This window comes from Pseudophryne corroboree, chromosome 7 (assembly GCF_028390025.1).
Source record: "Pseudophryne corroboree isolate aPseCor3 chromosome 7, aPseCor3.hap2, whole genome shotgun sequence".
NCBI classification, from domain to species: Eukaryota; Metazoa; Chordata; class Amphibia; order Anura; family Myobatrachidae; genus Pseudophryne; species Pseudophryne corroboree.
In genome coordinates this window covers 135,572,890-135,592,411 of record NC_086450.1, presented here as the reverse complement: position 1 = coordinate 135,592,411, position 19,522 = coordinate 135,572,890, and the positions used below count along the sequence as shown (strand labels likewise).

The 19,522-nt window shown below is 41.3% G+C and overlaps 1 protein-coding gene across 7 annotated transcripts in view; it reads left to right on the top strand.

Annotated features, from left to right (window-relative positions):
• Positions 1–18,769, top strand: part of TANC1 (tetratricopeptide repeat, ankyrin repeat and coiled-coil containing 1) — a 426,026-nt gene extending 407,257 nt beyond the window's left edge. For 5 of the 7 annotated variants that reach the window (XM_063933681.1, XM_063933684.1, XM_063933679.1 and 2 more), the window contains 9 exons: positions 2,338–2,471; positions 6,078–6,201; positions 8,220–8,395; positions 10,735–10,867; positions 12,776–12,867; positions 13,690–13,836; positions 14,247–14,309; positions 14,502–14,602; positions 15,315–18,769. In XM_063933681.1, coding sequence (XP_063789751.1) covers positions 2,338–2,471; positions 6,078–6,201; positions 8,220–8,395; positions 10,735–10,867; positions 12,776–12,867; positions 13,690–13,836; positions 14,247–14,309; positions 14,502–14,602; positions 15,315–16,650 — 2,306 coding nt within the window. In that variant the 3' untranslated portion in view covers positions 16,651–18,769. Of the gene's footprint in view, positions 1–2,337; positions 2,472–6,077; positions 6,202–8,219; positions 8,396–10,734; positions 10,868–12,775; positions 12,868–13,689; positions 13,837–14,246; positions 14,310–14,501; positions 14,607–15,314 lie in introns of those variants that run through there. The other 2 variants (XM_063933682.1, XM_063933685.1) reach the window with 2 other exon arrangements.
• The last annotated feature ends 753 nt before the right edge of the window (positions 18,770–19,522 follow it).

Sequence of the window (19,522 nt, the reverse complement as noted above, 5' to 3'; positions counted from 1 at the left end):
TCTGTATTTTGGAATATTTGCATACCATAATGAGAGATCTTGGGGACGGATTTCGACACGAAATACATTTGTTTCTAATCATCTTGTACACATAGCCTGAAGGTAATTTTCTATGTTTTTAATAAGTTTGAGCAGGAAACAAATTGAAAATTGAACCAACAGATAGTAAAGTTGTCACAATCTCAGTCGCACTGGGCAGATTTTGGATACAGGTTGAGTATCCCATATCCAAATATTCCGAAATATGGAATATTCCGAAATACGGACTTTTTTGAGTGAGAGTGAGATAGTGAAACTTTTGTTTTCTGATGGCTCAATGTACACAAACTTTGTTTAATACACAAAGTTATTAAAAATATTGTATTAAATGACCTTCAGGCTGTGTGTATAAGGTGTATATGAAACATAAATGCATTCTGTGCTTAGACTTAGGTCCCATCACCATGATATCTCATTATGGTATGCAATTATTCCAAAATACGGAAAAATCCGTTATCCAAAATACCTCTGGTCCCAAGCATTTTGGATAAGGGATACTCAACCTGTATTGGATTTTCGGATATGGGCTGTTATAGCTAATTATGGGAAGATAATATGCAAATGTTAGGTGTTTCTGTACTGTTGCGATCTATCTGTATTTGTGATCCTTCCTTCCTGTTACCTTATGGATCTGCCCGTCTAATATCGCATGAGTGTCAGAGCTTATTACACCTGGCATTCCAAGAAAAGTGATGCCATGTGGTTGGGCTGAAATCACAAGAACTATAAGGGCATGCATTAATATTTCAACAAACAGACCATCCTACTGCACAGATGCATCAATGATCAATTAACAATTCATACCAAGGTTCAAGAACAGCTTTTTTTTTTTGTGTGTTTTATCTGCTTTATTTTGTTATATTCCCAAACTTTTTCTAGGCTGTTAATACTGGTATGAAATAAAGACTCTGGTTTTGCTAATCCGTAAACTAATAAATTATCTGAAGTCAGACACATTAACGAGTCAATTGTCGCTGGCCAACACTTTGTATCATTCATCTAGCTGCACAGTTCTGCACTCATACTTGGCACAACTAAAGTTCTTGTATTACAGCCAAGTGCTAGATAAATGGCTTCTTATTGCATTGTAATAATTTGCTTAAGAATGGTGCAAGGCGAATGTTGGCCTCGTTGAAAGAGGTTATTGAAAAAAAAAAAAAGACTCCCAGCTGTACAATCTCCAAGAAATTTATTGAAAGGAAATAAGAAACTGAGAGCACAGTACTAGTCTGTGAAGGTTACGTCTGCTGTTTGTTCTCTTTTCCACCTTCTTACATACAGGGCTGCCATCAGAAATTGTGGGGTCCGGGACTGACAAACGATCAACACCATATTATGCCCCTTGCACCATATTAAAACCCCACAATAATGCCCCTGGCTCCATATTATGCCCCCACAGTTATGCCCCTGTCACCATATTATGCCCCACACAGTAATGCCCGTCATCTTATTATACACCCACACAGTAATGCCCCTGACATCATGTTATTCCTGTCACCATATTATCACTCGTATACATAGTCTTGTATACTGTTCAAAGCGCAACAGAATATGCTGGCGCTATATAAATAAAACTAAATAACAGAAAGTAGGAGAATCATTGATGCCTATACAGAACTGGATGGCCAGTGTATACATGTGTTTATGAAAATAAATAAAAGGACCAATAATAGCAGATTGTTATGCGTTCTGACATAACGCTGTGCATCTTACAGACCTGCGTACTCAGACCATCTGCCATTGCATAAACATCGCATAGGTTCGTCTGATTCAGAATACATGCCGATGTTTCTATAGGATTTCCGAACGCTGGAAGGGGACAGAACTTACATTCCAAAATCAGGCCCAATATGTATATTTTAAAAACAAAGCCATCGCTACATTCTTGTCACATACACATCTGTTGTGTGAGTGAATTACAGCCTTCTAGACAGAATGTTTAATTAATTTCTACTTGTAATCAATTTCAGTGGAACAAATTGTGCCCTTTTATTTAGCGCAAGGGCATTGCTAGGTTAAATATTTCATAAAGTAGACACATTCTCGGTTTTTGACGTCCCGCGAGTCCCATTATATAAACTACACAGAGCAGTAGGCTCGATATTATAGCCTCCGGACTTCCGTAATCTTGAAACACGCTGAGATGTCCTGGGAGAGGGAGATCCACGTTCAGTATAATCTGTTTTTTTGATGCTTGAGTGAATATAGCCATGCTTTATAATGCCAAAGTACTGTTGTTTTATATGTTTTTGGAAGTGTTTTTAGCTGTACTATAACAGTCTGCTTTTTGTGCTTCAGCTCTCACAGCGGCAGCCGGCCGGGGAAAGCTGGATGTTTGCGAGTTACTTCTCGACCATGGAGCAATCTTGTCACGAGTTAACAGACGTGGCATCTCCCCACTCTTCTGCACTGTGCGCCAAGGATACTGGCAGGTACAGTAATGGAGAATATACATTATGATTTTTTTACAGAATGGTTACCCTGTTAATAGCCTGTAGACAATGTAATGTTATTGATTGTAACCAATGAGGTATTTTGGGTTGTTTTTAAATAAACGATACTAAAAAAAAAAAAAGTTTTCTTTGGTTGCTATGGGCATCCATAGTTACCTGCAGAACTCTCAAATCCCCACAAATGTTTGTGTGTTATAATGTGCTGGATAATTAAATTTTCAGACATAGGTTCCTTAGCACAATGAACTTATGACCTACTTTTGGAGCTTGGGACACCAGGAGATAATGGAGGAGATGTATCAAGCCTCGGAGAGAGATTAAGGGATCTATTCACGAAGGCTTGAGGTTTGAAACATCTGCACGGATGTCACACACAGACCTTTAGCCAGCTTTATACTAGCAGATCTAATTGTTCTGTCTGATAGCCAAACTCCAGGTAGTAGGTCATGAAGAACAGACTCTGTAGTTTGAGCCAGTCATCATCCAATCCAAACAATGTGATTAAATCAACCCAAAAACTTGCGTGTTCATGCAGGGTGCTCCTGCTCCAGGGCTGTCTCTGTAGTGATGGGGTATCTTCGCTTTGTGTACCTAGTGTTCATGTTTGGTGGAACAGTTTTCAGTGGGTCGGGTACGAAATCCCAGCAGTTGGGATCCCGACGGTGAGAATGCTGACAGTGGCATTCTGACAGTCAGAATCATGACGGATCCCGGTAAGTATGTTAACCCTACTCCTATCCCTAATCCTAACACTAAGCGTCCCCTCCCGCAACCTATCCCTAAGCATCCCCCCCCCCCCCATTCAACCTAACCCTAACTTCCCATCCTCCTATTGCCTAACCCTCCCCCTAGTGGCAAACCCCAGTACTTACCTTCGTCATCCGTCGGGATTCTGACATCAGGATTGTGCTGTTGGGATTCTGACTGTTGGGATCCTGACCGCATCACCTTTCAGTGAGCTAATATATTTGTAAAAATTAAGTGACAACCCCTCTATCTCTCTATGCTCTTGTATTGTTTCTGTTTATGATTGTACGGCACACACAACCAGAGATGAATTGTATAAATGGTTTGCTAAATTGCACATAAAGAAAACCTGTTGTTCATATATATTTTTTGTTTGTGTAAATGAAAGCACCCCAGAAAATGCTGTGGTGTTGTTATAGTCTACCTGGCTAATATGTGTTATCCACATTTTTTTACATTATATATACTAATAGAAAGAGAGATAGAAAAATGGAAAGACATGAAGTTACAGTCTGCAAAGGAAAGCTTCTATAACACGGGGAGAATTAATGTATTCAGGTTCCCTGAAAGCCCCACTAAAAAGTGGTGAAATAATATTTAGCACAAGAGGGCTGTGAAAGGACTGTATTTGTCCCTGGAAGACGCTGCCATAGAAATTCTAATGAGATAGTCTGGGCCTTTGTGCCTTTGCAGAGTCCCCTCTGCCATTTCCTTTTTATATTTATCCTCTTATAGTGGAGACAGCTATTCATGACACTTCATACAGCCCCAGGACAATACACAATACCTCCATACAACGCCTACTAGTTTTATAGTGTGAGATGCTGCTCTGGCACCCAGCCAGGTCTCAATATCCACTCACAATGCTTTATAGAACAGCGTGTAACGCTTCCAGCGCATACACATGTTCCAATATCTTTTCCCTCACCCAGAAAACATCATCACAACTATTGCAGCTATTTCTCCAGGCTTAAGTTGATGGACTGCAGCATTCTGTATGTGGTGTGGCTCATAGCAGTGCTCCCACACACTTTATCAGAAAAAATGTCTGTAGGTTTATCCCCAACATTCCCTCACAATATTATGAAATGTCAAGTCCCCTACAGCTCTACATTCTACACCAGTTGCTGATATGAGGAAGATCCTCAAATTCTGAGAAATGTTACTTACACTGTGACACAAGTGCGCAGGGCCTGTATTCTGAGTACAGATGTAACACTGTGCAAAGCTAAAAGTGTTGGTTGTGTTACCTTTTTTTTTTTTATAGAAAAGGATTAAGGGAGAGATGTACTAAGCCTTGGAGAGAAAAAACGTACCAGTCAATCAGCTCCTAACTGCATGTTACATGCTGTGTTTAAAAAATAACAGTACATCTTAGTACATCTCCCCTTACAACAGTGGTTCCCAAACTGTGTGCCTAGGCACCCTGGGGTGCCTCGGGACACTTGCAGGAGTGCCTTGGATTGGTGGTCCAGGACCAATTCAAATTATTTATGATTACTGTAATAGGCAAAACCAGAGCTGGTGGCTGTCAATCATAGAATATGTGGACAAACACAAGCATATCCTGTCCATCACCACATAACTGTCCCTAACGATGACATATAAACACAATTTACTTCATTTAATATTTATTTCTAAATTTCTCAATCAGAAAATTTGGCCTAGGGGTGCCGTGATAAAAATCCTGATACTCTAGGGCGCCGTGATTCAAAAATGTTTGAGAACCACTGCCTTATAATATTTAGAACAGAGATAAAATCTTGCATACTTGTTATCTAGAGGTGCACCTGAGGTCTATCACTACCCTATGTTAGGAATCTCAGATTGCCAGGATGAATACTTCCTAGGATTATCTATATGTACAGCAAATATTTGGTTTACAAACAGTGTATAGTCTAGCATAGGCAGGGATTTGGAAGGCTTGTGGTCCGCTAAAATGTGTAAATTCTGTTTGCTGCAATATTGATTTTTTTTTGTAATACAGGTTGAGTATCCCATATCCAAATATTCCGAAATACGGACTTTTTTGAGTGAGATTGAGATAGTGAAACCTTTGTTTTCTGATGGCTCAATGTACACAAACTTTATTTAATACACAAAGTTATTAAAAATATTGTATTAAATGACCTTCAGGCTGTGTGTATAAGGTGTATATGAAACATAAATTAATTGTGTGAATGTATACACACTTTGTTTAATGCACAAAGTTATAAAAAATATTGGCTAAAATTACCTTCAGGCTGTGTGTATAAGGTGTATATGTAACATAAATGCATTCTGTGCTTAGATTTAGGTCCCATCACCATGATATCTCATTATGGTATGCAATTATTCCAAAATACGGAAAAATCCCATATCCAAAATACCTCTGGTTCCAAGCATTTTGGATAAGGGAGACTCAACCTGTAATTATATATAAAACGTAAGTCTTATTCGTCTGCTCATGAACCTTAACTATTGATCACGTTTTAACAAGTAGTTGTATTCTGATAATTCATACAGAAGACCTGTAGTCTGGAGAGCAGCGGACTGATTGCAGTCTGTATGAAGCCTTGAATACTATCGGAACCTTTGTATTTATGACTGCTGATCTACTTATTCCTTGTGGAGCCTAATGATCTGTATTTAGCACATTACCTAAGATTGTTGCTTCTCAAGGGGGATATTTTCCTCACAAACATATTTACATGCGTAAAACTCCTCCTCAGTTGCCTGAAGCTTGCATGCAATGTTGAGGAGGGAGCAAGTAATCTTGAGGTGAAGGAACATGGTAATGACAGGGTCCTTTACTGTGTCACGTCCCCTGATGTATCATTTGTCCCTCGCTCCCTGCAGGTGGCAAGACTGCTCATGCAACACGGCTGTGATGTGAATCTGAGTGACAAGCAAGGCAGGACTCCTCTCATGGTCGCTGCGTGTGAGGGGCATTGTGGGACCGTGGAGTTCCTTCTGTCAGAGGGTGAGAAACTATCTCCACTATAAAGAAATGTAAAATTAAACTGTGGTGTTAAATTATTTGTAGAGCTGAAATTTTAAGTCCTGGATGGATAACGGTGGGTTATCAGTTGAAACATAATTGAATTTTGCACTGTTTTATTGCAATGAAATATTTTGTTCTGAATATATACTGTTGTGCTATAATGTGGCTTTAGAATGTTTGTAAACCTGCACAACACAATGTGGTTTGTTGCTGTGATTACCTCTGAAAAGGATGCTCCATTTTTTTTAAAATATATATTTATATATACAGATGTGTTCTCATACACCAAGTGCCATATTTGTATCTTATTCCTATCACAGCATTTTTTCACAGATTCAAACTTATTTGTACACAGATATACAAATGTCACACTTCAAATTGATCAGTGCAATCTAGCAATGTAGTTATGTCACTCCCAGGAGTTTTATTTATGCGAATAAGGCACATATTTTGAGCGTGGAAGATGCTCGGTGTATCTGAATCGCACAGGACCTGGCGCTTAGAGGGGCTGTTTGGCGTGACTGAGGACACAGCTGTACAAAAGCAGTTGCAACAGTGTCATCTTCTGGTAATAAGGAGATATTGCACTTGAAAAACCCAAAACGTCTGTATGTGAGTGCATACATTTTGATTGATTCATTTCCAAAATTCAGTTCCTAGAACAAGAAGTACCCTGTAATTTTCAAAAAGTATATGTTTTAAAACCATAGTATGATTGAAGGGACGAGCAATGATACTGCATTCTCCAGAGCTCGGAGTGTGGGCCAATTGTAAGCATGCCTCAGCTCACGCATGTGCAGAGAAGCCCAGACTCAGATGAGGCTCCCTTCTGCTTCGGGATCCATAGTAATGTAGTGGCGGTAGTTCTTCCACAGAAGATCACATTGTATTTAACTCGAAAATGCAGAGGGTTACATGTATATTATGTGTGTCCAAACACCAGGGCTGGCCAGTTACAATCAAATTAACATAATCTCGGTAGTGCTGGCCTGGGACTGGAGTCCCGGCTGTTTCCCCACTGATGGCAGCCTTGCCAAACACATCAGAATCCAAAATAAATAGGTTTTTTTGTTTTCCTAGAAAGCATAATGCCTTTCAGAAAGGAATACGTATGATCTGGCCACTGCATTCAGCACCTGGCAGCTCACTTGTACGTTAAACATTTTAACAAATGAAACTGCTGTAATGGCTATGATGAGTACGTACAGACGTGTCCTCTTGCATCTAGCCTCAATGCGCCATGTAGTGTGAGATTACGTTGATATGACACTTGTATACTGTGTGTGACTGCATCTGTACACGGAGCAGAACACAACTTGTTTTGGAAAATAACTGCGGCTGCTACAAGATTGTGTACAGACTCAGAGACTCAGTCGCACACAGATTTACAAGTGTCATACATCAAATTAATCAGCACAGTCTCCTCGTGCTTCCCAGTAACAGTGTTGTGACGAAGACACATTTTCGGGGGGGAAAAAGACGTCCGACGCTAGAAGATTCTCACGCGACCTGGCGTGCCAAGAGGGGCTAATTGGTGTGACTGCAGCAAAGGTGTATGAGGACACATCTGTATGTTACATTTTATGTTTAGAGATGTCCCCATGTGAATGCATTATTCTTTCATCTGTAGGCCTGGTCAACCTGTGGCTCTCCAGCATGCCTAGCCACAGTTTTAGCATTCCCTAATAACAAAACTGTGACATGGCATGCTTGGATTTGTAGTTTTACAATAGCTGGAGAGCCACAGGTTGGCTAGGCCTGATCTAGTGCTCCCACCCCCCCACTGGGAACTCACTTGTTGATAGGATTTTCAGTGCGATATTGACGTTTACCTGTTATGTGTCTAAGCTGTATGTATAGAGAATGCATTGTATAGAGCACCTTATATGACAGGTCCCATGTCCCTGTCCCTACAGCAGCAGTGTATGAGAATGTCACTGATGAGTTAGCATGTAGTGTCAGGAATGATAAACAGCAATGTTTCCGCTTCTCTCCAGACGCAGACATTGCAGCTCTTGACAAAGAAGGCTTGACGGCTCTTAGCTGGGCCTGTCTCAAGGGCCACAAAGCTGTCGTCCAGTGCTTAGTAGAAAGAGGCTCTACCATTGACCAGATGGACAGGAATGGCCGTACACCGCTGGACCTGGCTGCATTCTATGGAGATGCTGAAATTGTAAGCTAAATCGTTAAATATTTAAATGATACAAATATGGTGAAAGGTTCACTTGATATATTATCCTTTCAGCACTGTTTAAGCAACCTCCTGACATTATAAACATGGGATTCTGCAACTGCAATTCAGAACTAATCTTCTATTTACATATTGTGTAGATGCCAGCAGAGTGCATTCCTGGTGTAAAAGCTCTCTTGGCTCTGCAGATCCATGCATTGTGAGGATAAATTGTGTGTGTGTGTGTGTGTGTATAGGGGTGAGCGTGAGCTTTGCTTCTTCCTGATAGGAGTTTATCTCTTGCTGGCTGGTACTGTGGGAGCTGGGGGGATATATAGCAGGAGACTGCATTCCCTGTGTTGATATCACACACCTACATGTCTTCACGCATGATGAAAATAAGCCCTCCTCCACTCACGTCTGCACGAATAGGTCATACTAATCCCTGTAGTCTATGGGGGAGATGTAGTGTTCATTCTAGCACCCTCCACCTTTCAAAATCCGTGCATTTCCTCTTTCCTGCCTGGGGTGTCGCTCTCTGCTGTGATGCTTCTCAGTACACTCTGATCTGTTACTCAGTGCTGTGATACAGACCTGTGTGTGCTGAGAAACACCAGAGCAGAGAGCGACACCACAGGCAGGAAAGAGGAACTGCACAGCATTTGAAAGGTGCAGGGTGCTAGAATGAACACTAGAGATGTATCAAACCTTGGAGAGAGAGAGAGAGAAAGTACCAGCCAATCAGCTTCGGTCATTTTTCAAACACAGCCTGTAAAATGACAGAAGCTGATTGGTACTTTATCTCTCTCCACTTTATCTCTATGCAAGCTTGGATCAATCTCCATTGTGTTAAAACTTATAATGCATTTTTGCTCATCCATATAGGTTATTGATATTTTACACATACACTGCATTGTATAGGTTCAGCAACAGAATTACTGTACGACAATGTACATTTTATTTTTAGTTATAACTTTTTTTTTTTAGGAAGTCCCATTATTTGTAGCAGTTGAAAAGTGTCACTTTTGCCAAAATAGTGAAGACACAACTGTCCATTTTTGATCCTGCTGTAGATTGGTAACACGTCCCATCAGCCAGAGACAGACTGGGAAATACAATTCCAGATGAAGGGTGTGAATTGCAGTTGCTGCGGCATTTAATCGCCAGCAATTTCTCTGCATCTTGCACTCTCTTCCCGCCTGGCCGAATCCCAAATTACAACAAAGTCCTCTCTACTGCAGACACTTTGGTGTGAGATCGGACTGCCGCACTGATTTGGCTGGGCGGATGTATTTGCCTGGAATTCCCCCCAGAGTGTAAAGAGAACCTGCCGCTTTCAAACAGTGGAGGCAGAATAGCTAGATATTTGGAGGCCCTATGGCAGAGTGCCCCCCTAGGATTCATGCAATGACTAAAAGAGAGAAACGCACACATACACAGGGGGCTTTGATGGAGATGGTTCAACCCCTTGGCTGTGAGCCCCAGAGCAGCTGCACCCCTTGCACCTATTGTAGCTACATCATTTTATGCAAGTCTTACAATGGACATTTGTATTTACTAGTGATCAGAGACTGCCAAAGACCTGTAGTATATTCACATGCATCCGGGCTGCTAGCTTTCATGCCCCAGTACTAGAGGGAGTGTGGCCATGCCATTCTGAATACCTGTGCGTTCTTAGAATGTTTCGTAAGTAAAGGGGGCGTAGCCAGTCCCCCAGAGAGACCCCTCTTCCTCCTGTCACCCCTGCTCACATCTGTATCGGTGATAGGCAACCTGATACGCTCCAAGGTGATGCCCTCTATCAAAAGGGCCACAGACACATTACTCCTTAGTGGTACATTAATGCATTTCATCAATTAGATCTGTAATAATATATCAGCAGGTCTTGCAAACCAGCATTACAAGCTATAGCAAATAAATATGACAACAAAGCTGGAGCTGGGGGCTGCATGTGAAGGCTTTGAGGGCCACCTGTTGCCCATCACTAATTTATATACGCTATTTTCTAGTAAAGAATTTTTTTGTTCTTTCGATCATAATTCTAGCAATTCTCCATGACATTAAGTGTTACTTTGTGACAGCTGAAGGAAGAGTTAATTCTTTGTCATATTTATTGTGCTAATGACCGCGGCCAGCCGGGACTTGCTGCTCAGGCCGGATGTGTTACATTGTGGAAGGTAGAGCAGCAAGGTCACCTACACTGTAGCATTCTGCCCTACTACTGAACAGATGGTAATTCCTGCTGCATATCTGTTTCATGCCGTCTGCTCAGTGCAGACACTATGTAATGGGATAGTTTAATGTATGTTGTATTTAACCCTCTGAATTCCCGGCCTGTATAGGTGCAGTATTTGGTTGATAATGGAGCTATGATTGAACACGTCGACTATAGTGGGATGCGACCCCTGGATCGGGCCATAGGATGTCGAAACACGTCCGTTGTTGTGACGCTGCTTAGGAAAGGAGCCAAACTAGGTAAGGATATCCGTTCAGCTATGGAATATGAGCAGTTTACATATTTACTTTGTTGCAAGAATAGGACAATGTTAGAATTATTATACAGCCCCAAATATATTAAAGATAAATTCCACGCAGTTATATGCCCACTGTTTCCCAGCTCTGAGGCACGTAGAACAGTCGTCATGTGGGGTCCTTCCCTTACCACATTATACATTTGTGCACACGGAAATCTAAGGAACTAGGAATAATACCAATGATAATTGGAGCCATCGACACCCATCCAGTCAGGGATCATCCTTATGGCACACTAGACTTCTGCACTATACAAAGCATAGACATGTGGGGGTGATGAGATCACAGTCATAGTGACACGCTGTGATGTTGCTGGAGACATTTAGCCTGACTCCATAGCACGTGTTACCCTAAAACCACCACAATGTTGATTTATGATCCTATCACTATCATCTGGTTCATTATTGTACATGTTGGAAGATGATCTCCATCGTCCAGTAAAAATTTGGTAGTTATCCTCTAAGTTCCTGGCCAACTTGAGGCAGGGTGAATGTTGGTTCAAGCACAAAGGCCCTTTGACTCCCAGTTACTGGGTGGTAATCATGGTAAGTCTAAGGGTAGGTACACATTTAATATGGGCCCAATTAGTCATTTCCCGGCAAATCAGCATATCGTTAAGTGTGTATGCCCAATTGCGTGCTCCCACAGGTCGCATGTGATATTTTTTTCTGGCTGTGCTTGGCATCCTACATCACACTGTCTTCCCCTGCGTCGTGCATGTGTGTACACGCTTGCTGATGCAGAGTCTCATCACCCGCCTGATCGGCCGTGTACACTTTTTGTACTGATGTGTACCCACCCTAAGTCCTTTCAGTCAAATGGCAAGAGGTATAAAACCTTGTAGCAGATGAAGGTGAGAGACATAAAGCCCTAACCAATCAGCTCCTGTCACTTTTTTTTTTTTTTTTTTTTCAAACACAGCCAGTAACATGAGCGTTAGGGTCTGATTGGCTGTTACTTTATCTCTCTCCACTTTATCTCTTTCTCCGAGTTTTTGTACATATTTCCCAAAGTCTCCCTGGGTCATTTCTTATTATAGAACCATTCTCAGCAAAAAGAATCATGGACACTCTTGGTCAACTATTAGCAAAGTTAAGCCTGCTTACAAGTGTCCTATTCACTCTTTGTTACTAAAGCATACAATACATAAGCATTGAATGTGCATGATTGATTTTTGCTATCTCTCTATCTAGATAGATAGATATTTATTTTGTATGTATGTGTGTATTTATGTGTTTAGTCATTTATCTTGCAGCGCGGTAATAAGTTAAGTTGTCTGACCGACATTTATAACAATACGTTTAATGACATGAAGCTTCACTTAGGGGAAACTGATGTCATTTTCCTGTCCTGCTGCCTTATTGTGTGGGAGACATCTGTTGTGTATCACTCTACTGGACAAGTAGCCCTGCTTCAAGGAAGAAACATGCATTAAGGGTTGCTTTGACATATGCTGTAAAATAGCTATATTGTATGCTCACCACAAGAGCCCTAGTAAAAAAAAATCTGTCGTTATTTTACATATGAAGTTATTAACAAATAGTAAAATAAAACGATCTTGTCATCTCCATATTGTGGAGGCAGCCAGTTTGATGACCAAACCAATATTCAACATCCAACTAATTCAGTATCAGTGACTTGTCCCATTTATGCTCTGTGTGCAGTCACTGATTTATAGAAGATTAATATACTGCATCTTATTGCCTCACTCATGTCAATAGTTTGTAGAGAATGAATCTGCATTCTCATGAATATTGAATCACATTACAAAATGGCTGCCTCTGCTGTATGCAGGTGACACTGTAATGCTTGTTTCTCCCGCCTATTACATTCTTTTTGTCTTTGTTCTAGGTAATGCGGCATGGGCTATGGCAACCTCCAAGCCAGATATTCTAATTATCCTCCTACAGAAGTTAATGGATGAAGGGAATATTCTGTACAGAGTAAGTGTTTACAATGTATTCCTAAATTATTTAGCAGAGTAGAGTGTACTCATACTCCCGTCCTTTCTTTGCTCTACGGCACAATCCGCCTGGTGCAACTTAGACTCTCTGCCAAGGGTAGTGAATCCTGTGCGTGATTCCTTTGCTTGAGTACTTTTTCCCAGATTTTGTGTCCTATTTTACGTAATCTGGGGAAAAAGGCAAAGGACAGAGGTCCTTGTTCACTTGTATCACACATTTCCTGTATCTTGCATCTTCATTTGCTAATAGTGTACTAAGTTAAGCAGCACAGTTGGTGTTCTGGTTAGCATTACTGCCTCACAGCACTGAGGTCATGGGATCAATTCCCACCATTGCCCGGTGTGTAGTATATTCTCCCCATGTTAGTGCAGGGTTTCCTCCGGATGCTCCAGTTTCCTCTCATAATCCCAAAATATTTTGCTAGGTTAATTGGCTCCCAACAGAAATTAACTTTAGTGTGTGTGCGTATGTACAGTACAGATTGTAAGCACTGCAGAATGTGTGTGCTATATAAATACCTGTTAATAAATAAGTCACTAATAGTGCACTACGTACTTTAGATTATTACAGCACACCAATTCACAAAGTCCATGGCACCCAAACGGAACTATTGTGGTGTGAGAATAATCTGTACACATACTGTATGATATACAGTATAACAGCAGTGAAGTTTCAATAAAATGTAAAACAGTGTAGTGAGGTAGGAAAGGTGCACACAAGCAAACCCTGTGCTGGATGTGTTAATATATTTCCACAACATCATAGAGGACACCCGCCAAACATTGAGCTTGTTTCCTACAGAAGGGGAAGATGAAAGAAGCTGCACAGAGATATCAGTATGCTCTTAGAAAGTTTCCTCGGGAAGGATTTGGAGAAGAAATGAAAGCGTTTAATGAGCTGCGCGTCTCTCTCTACCTGAATATGTCCAGATGTCGCAGAAAAACAAACGTAAGTAAAAGACTTTTCTGCAGCGTACACTTACCTAGAAAGGGACAATGTATAGAACTGTGTTCTATACTTCTACCATTTTACAGCTTTACACATATGGAATTGACCTATATATCATTCGGTCTAATAGCATTAGGAGAGGCTAGGTCTTATTGGAATGGGTAGTGTAAGCCCATCACAAACATTAGATGTAATTCTTATTTCTGTTCATTAAATGCAAAAGAAAACGATAATCTTCTTATAAGTGTGTTAGATCTATGAGGTGCGTGTTCAGACATATGTGAGATTGGTAACAGGACAGAGAGAGAGGGAGTTGCACGTTATATTGGTGGCTGTGCTGATCAGCCATTACCCTGCTGAGTGTTCTCTGTGTGGAAGGGCAGGTGAAGGTCACGCTGATTGTTTTTCAGGAGGAAGCAGGTTCAGATCTCCCCCATTCTCAGGATCCCTCACCTATCCTTTGTGATATGAAGGTATGGGATCCCTGTGCCCCAGTCTGAGATTTGCAGTGTTGGCATTGGATCATATAATAACTCTTTCCTCACTAATCTATGTCTGCTTCTCATAATATGTATCTAGTGTCCTGCTATTAACCTGGTGTCTTGTTGAAAGAATGAAGAACAGTAGAACAAAGTTATAATATCAACCTCCTCTTTTTGAAATAGGATTTTGGCATGGCCGAGGAATTTGCAACCAAGGCACTGGAGCTAAAACCAAAGTGTTATGAAGCTTATTACGCAAGGGCAAGAGCTAAACGAAACAGCAGGTAGGTTGTCTCTGTGTGTAATCAGATAAATAAACTGCGTGGCTGGTTTATTTTGTCATTTCCAACTTTGACTCAGTGGCATTGCTGTGTTTAACCTGTGCCTCTGGCCTCAACCATTAGTCATTCCATTGGAAATAGTGACCTCAAGTTATAGTCTACATTCTTTGGTTTAAGACCATCATATGGCTGCCTTTTATGAGAGTAAGTGGAGGGTTCGTAATATGCCAGACTATGTAGGTCAAGTGGACTTAACAGTTTATCAACACTAAGGAGTTAATGTAATAGTCTGCGCCTTGCAGGCATCGGTAAGCTCCCAACATGTTAGGCCGATGTTTTAAAGAGGCAACCATTTAAAAATGGAAAACCAGGTAGGATTAACCCCCCCTCCCCCGCAGGTGCCAAAACCGAAGCACCCCCCCCTCGCAGCCTCACCCTACCCTTACCCTCCCAGGTGGTGACTAAACCTACCACACACACACACACACACACACACCATACTACCTGACTGCCGGTATCCCAAACGCATCCCATATCCACGTACGTCCATGTTTAAATCTAGAAGAACAGACCATTCTGGCTTCATGATATTAAGAATGATAAACTGGATTCTTTTTTTTTTTATATCCCATCCACATAATTTATTTGTTTCATAAGAAAAAGTGATTTCATTATATGAAGAATCTAATGATGATTTATCCCTTCCCATTTTCAGGCAGTTTGTTGCTGCTCTTGCCGATCTCCATGAGGCTTTGAAATTATGCCCCAACAACCTAGAAATAAGAAGACTCTTGTCTCGCGTAGAAGAAGAGTTCAAACAGCAGCAAAGGACACAACAGCAGAAGCAGTGCCAGCCGCCTCCACCACCCAGAAATGACTCTGACCAAGAGGACGAAGCTCTGGAAGAAACACTGGACAATCATTTCAGTTTTGAGGAGATAAGAGAGGAGGAATTTCCAACATCTGATAAACTCCCAGGAAATTCAAAGCCACAAGATTTGGCCAACAATAACGGAGTGCAGGGATATGTTAATCAAAAGTACAATTCTGAGTCTCCCGAGGAACATCCAGGGAAAAACATATGTCTGCAACAAGCTCTACTACAGCGACCTACAAAGCAGGCACAAATCGTGAAAACCAATCAACACATGAATTCTTTGCAGTCTCTGTCTCGATCTGGGAACAGTTTTTCTGCTCCAAAGAATCAGGTGTCTAATACCTTAGCACCTCCAAGCCCTCTTCCATTGAGACAGTCTTCCAACCAAGGTAGTATGAGAGGTCCTTCTGCAGATGGGGCACAGTCTGTGACTTCTGGAACTCATGGTTCTGTGTTCAGCGAGAAGGTCTCATCAGGACACGCTGTCCATAAGCAGCCTGGTGAGATATTGCAGTCATACAAGACCCCTGGCCCCTTTGTATCTAAAACTACAGAAAGACTTGTGGGACTCCCTGCACCTCAAGAGGCACAAAAGACTTCTCATGAAAAACAAATGGTAGTGAAGGAGAGTAAAAGGATAGCTTCCCACAGCCTGACAGCAAGCAGCAGTTTTTCCGAAGGTGTTAAGGGACCTGATGTGAGAAGCAAAGAAACGAAGTCCAACCAAACTTCAAGCGGACCTGCCGAATATAGACCACGAAACATACCATTTATGGGGATCATGGACAAAACAGCCAGAACACTGCTGCCGAATCCTCAGTCAGGCCGTAGTTGGCAAAACCAGTCAATAGATGTAAACACAAATCCTCCCGTGACTGTTCAGTCTACAAACTTTGAGAAGATACCTGCTAGGCAGGCAACTGGTTATGGCAATCAAAACAAAACCATGCCAAACGTATACGGAGGGATTGCCCACAATGGTATATACTCAAAGGATAATGATGGAAAGGGTCAAACATCTAGTCTTACCCAGGATCCTAGAGTGTCCAAGTCGGTCACCCAGTCATACCAAGAGGCGATGCTGAGATCACAATCCCTTTTGACTAAAGAAACTAATTTAAGTTCAATGTCTTCTACCAAACCAAAGCGATCATTCATAGAGTCAAACGTGTGACCAGAACAGTTGGGTTTTTGTGTAAGCCATACTGGCAGCAACAAAAAGGGTCACGTATATTTTTATTGTGTTGGGGGCATCTTACACTTGACATGATTGTATACATTTTTTTCCATCTCTTGGAGCTACAAATAGATCGCTCATTATGACTAGGAGAAATAATATTAGTGGAAAAAAGATCCTGATAATTAGACCAGTCAGATCTCCAAAAATACATGATCTTGCTTTGAAACAGGAAGATAAGACGTAGCCAAAAATTGTCTGGAAGATAGGAGTCTGCTGGTCAGTGTCCACCAATATGTCTTGCAATGACTGTTTTGGATTATGGAGCAGTTCTGTAGGAAGCTCACGGATTTAGATATGGAACAATGCACTAGATTCCATGTTTATCACTGCCAGGAGGAGCCTAAGAACTGCCAGCTACCTACTTGGTCTTTGGAGCAATACCAAAACACATTGTATCGTGTACAAATCCACCATTCCTGCCTTTAAAGAATCCATAGGACAAGTTTGCTGTAACCACAGCAGCCTGTAAAATACAGTGCTCCATATTCATATCACCCCACCCCCTGCCATTGCGCCATTCCACTGACTGCGGAAGCATGTGAAAATGGTGCTGTATTCCATAGCAAAAGGATTTAAATCTGATTGGTCGATAATAGCTTAGCAACCCGGACTTGGCAATGTTTGTTAGTTACAGTACCTTTCTTGTTCACCAGTTTTTTTCACTATCGCTGTACAGTGTAGTGGATAATGGAAAAATTTATATATATGTATATTATAAAAATATGTAGTTTTGATGGATGAGTTTATGAAACGGGCTGCTTGCTGGAGCTGCTTATAGTAACTGGAATATCAGTGTTATACAATGTTAAGATGGTGCCTTTTTAAAAAAGAAAAACATTTTTTTTATGTGGTTAGCTGTGTAAAAGGATTACATTACGGTGCATATTTATTGTGTGTTTAGATAGGTGCCTTATGTTACCACTTCTAAAGGGGATGGTCCCAAATCTAGAGTGTCCGTATCCAAAGATCATTAATCAAGGAGTAGGCAGCCTTCAGGGCCTGTCAAATGATGGGAGTAGTTGTCTGCCTGTGTGTCAGAAGGCTTCCTAAGCCAGGATAACCTAGCTGCTGTTTTGGATAACACTTTGGCTGCCAAGAGGTTATCTCTAAAACCGGCATTTTTCTATAGCTATGTAAATTAACGTTTTAATAGAATACCATAATCTCTGCTATTTTATAGAGGGTCATATTAGGTAAATTGTAATATAATTTATGACCGTGTATTTCTATAAAATCAGATATCACATTTTCTTATGTACATAATGTATAACGTTTTTATGGAAATTTATACATAGCCATTTCTCGCATGCATTTTAAGGCTTCAACCTGGCTGGATTTTGCACTGAGTTAATATATAAATATGGCAAAATATCAGTTCTAGCAGTTATCGCACTTTACTCTTGTTGTATGTTAACACCTTTTAAGGTGCTATCTTAGAGGATAATTGTAAATTCAGAGAGAAAAGGTACAGGGAGAATTAAATGTACAGGGGAAATTGCATATATATTTTGGATGGAAATAAGTTTTACATATACTTATTGCCTAAACAGTGGAAAAGGCCATTTTGTGTGCTGAGCCAATCAGGTCACTTGGAACCAGTGCCCTGACTGAATTACTTTGGTCCCCAGTGATGTCACTAGCTCTGAGGGAATTGATTGGCTGCCTTCTCCTGATTTCTAGTGGGTGAGCCCAGAAAATGTCTATCCACCAAGTGTGTTCAGGGGACTGTTTTTTGTTTTTTTTAAATGTATTTACCTTCTTATGGTTCAACAGCGCATTTTAAAGTACACCGAAATCCCTCACATCTAAACAAATGTGTAAAGCCTTTTTGTTTAGGTTTCACTGCTACTTAAGAACAGTACGTACTTGTAGTATGTCTGTTCAGTGTAAAAATATTAACAAGAAGTTCACAAATACAGTATGTTACCATGTCCCTATGTAGCTTATTTATTTTTACAACTCCAGTATCTGTCTTTGTTTGGTCTGTAGCTTCTCTTTTGCACATCTACTGTATTTCCTTAAGGAATAAAAAATATCATTTTTGTATGATAAAGCCGAGTCCATTAACTGTGTCAAGTTTATGAGAATTTATCTGCCTGTTGCACCAAATATTTACAGCTATGTGCACAATGGAGGGACCATGGTCTAAGTGGGACTAAACCTTAGGCAGCAATTTCTGGTATGATGCACACTGCCATTATTCTGAGAAAATGTGTCACAACCCAAGACAGGGCTGGAAAAAGGGCTACGTGGGCCTGGGGCTGAAAGTGTTCAAGAGCCAATGAGAAGCGGATACTGTGCTACGTGGGTGTGTACAACCCCTTACACTAGAGGTGGGCAAAGCATCAATCAAGGGCACGTGACCAGTTGATCGCGGTGGACGCAATCTGCAGTAGCCAGTAAGGTCAGGCTGATTCTTATTGGCTAGCTGCACCTAACTGAAGCAGTCACGGCTATCTGAAGCTGCGGCTATCTCTGTAGGCTGTGACAGGAATAGCCAATAGAAATAACGCAGATAATTATTGGCTAAGGCTGCCACATGTCAGCCCCCTTTCAGATGATATGGCAGCTGGGGAGGGGGGTTACAAAGGCAGGGCCAGCTAGGGGATGCAGTGTGACTGACAGCGGGGCCATATACTGACCAAGACTGGTGGGTATGGCAGTAACTGCAGCCGTCTGTCATCTCGCTCTCCGCACTGAGGTTGCTGCTTGACTTGGGAGCTCCTCTGGCAGGTTGGTCTGTATTGGAGGAAGGGGGGTGGAGGCAATGTCTTTGAATCTTTTTCTGTGGGGGCAATGAGTTTTT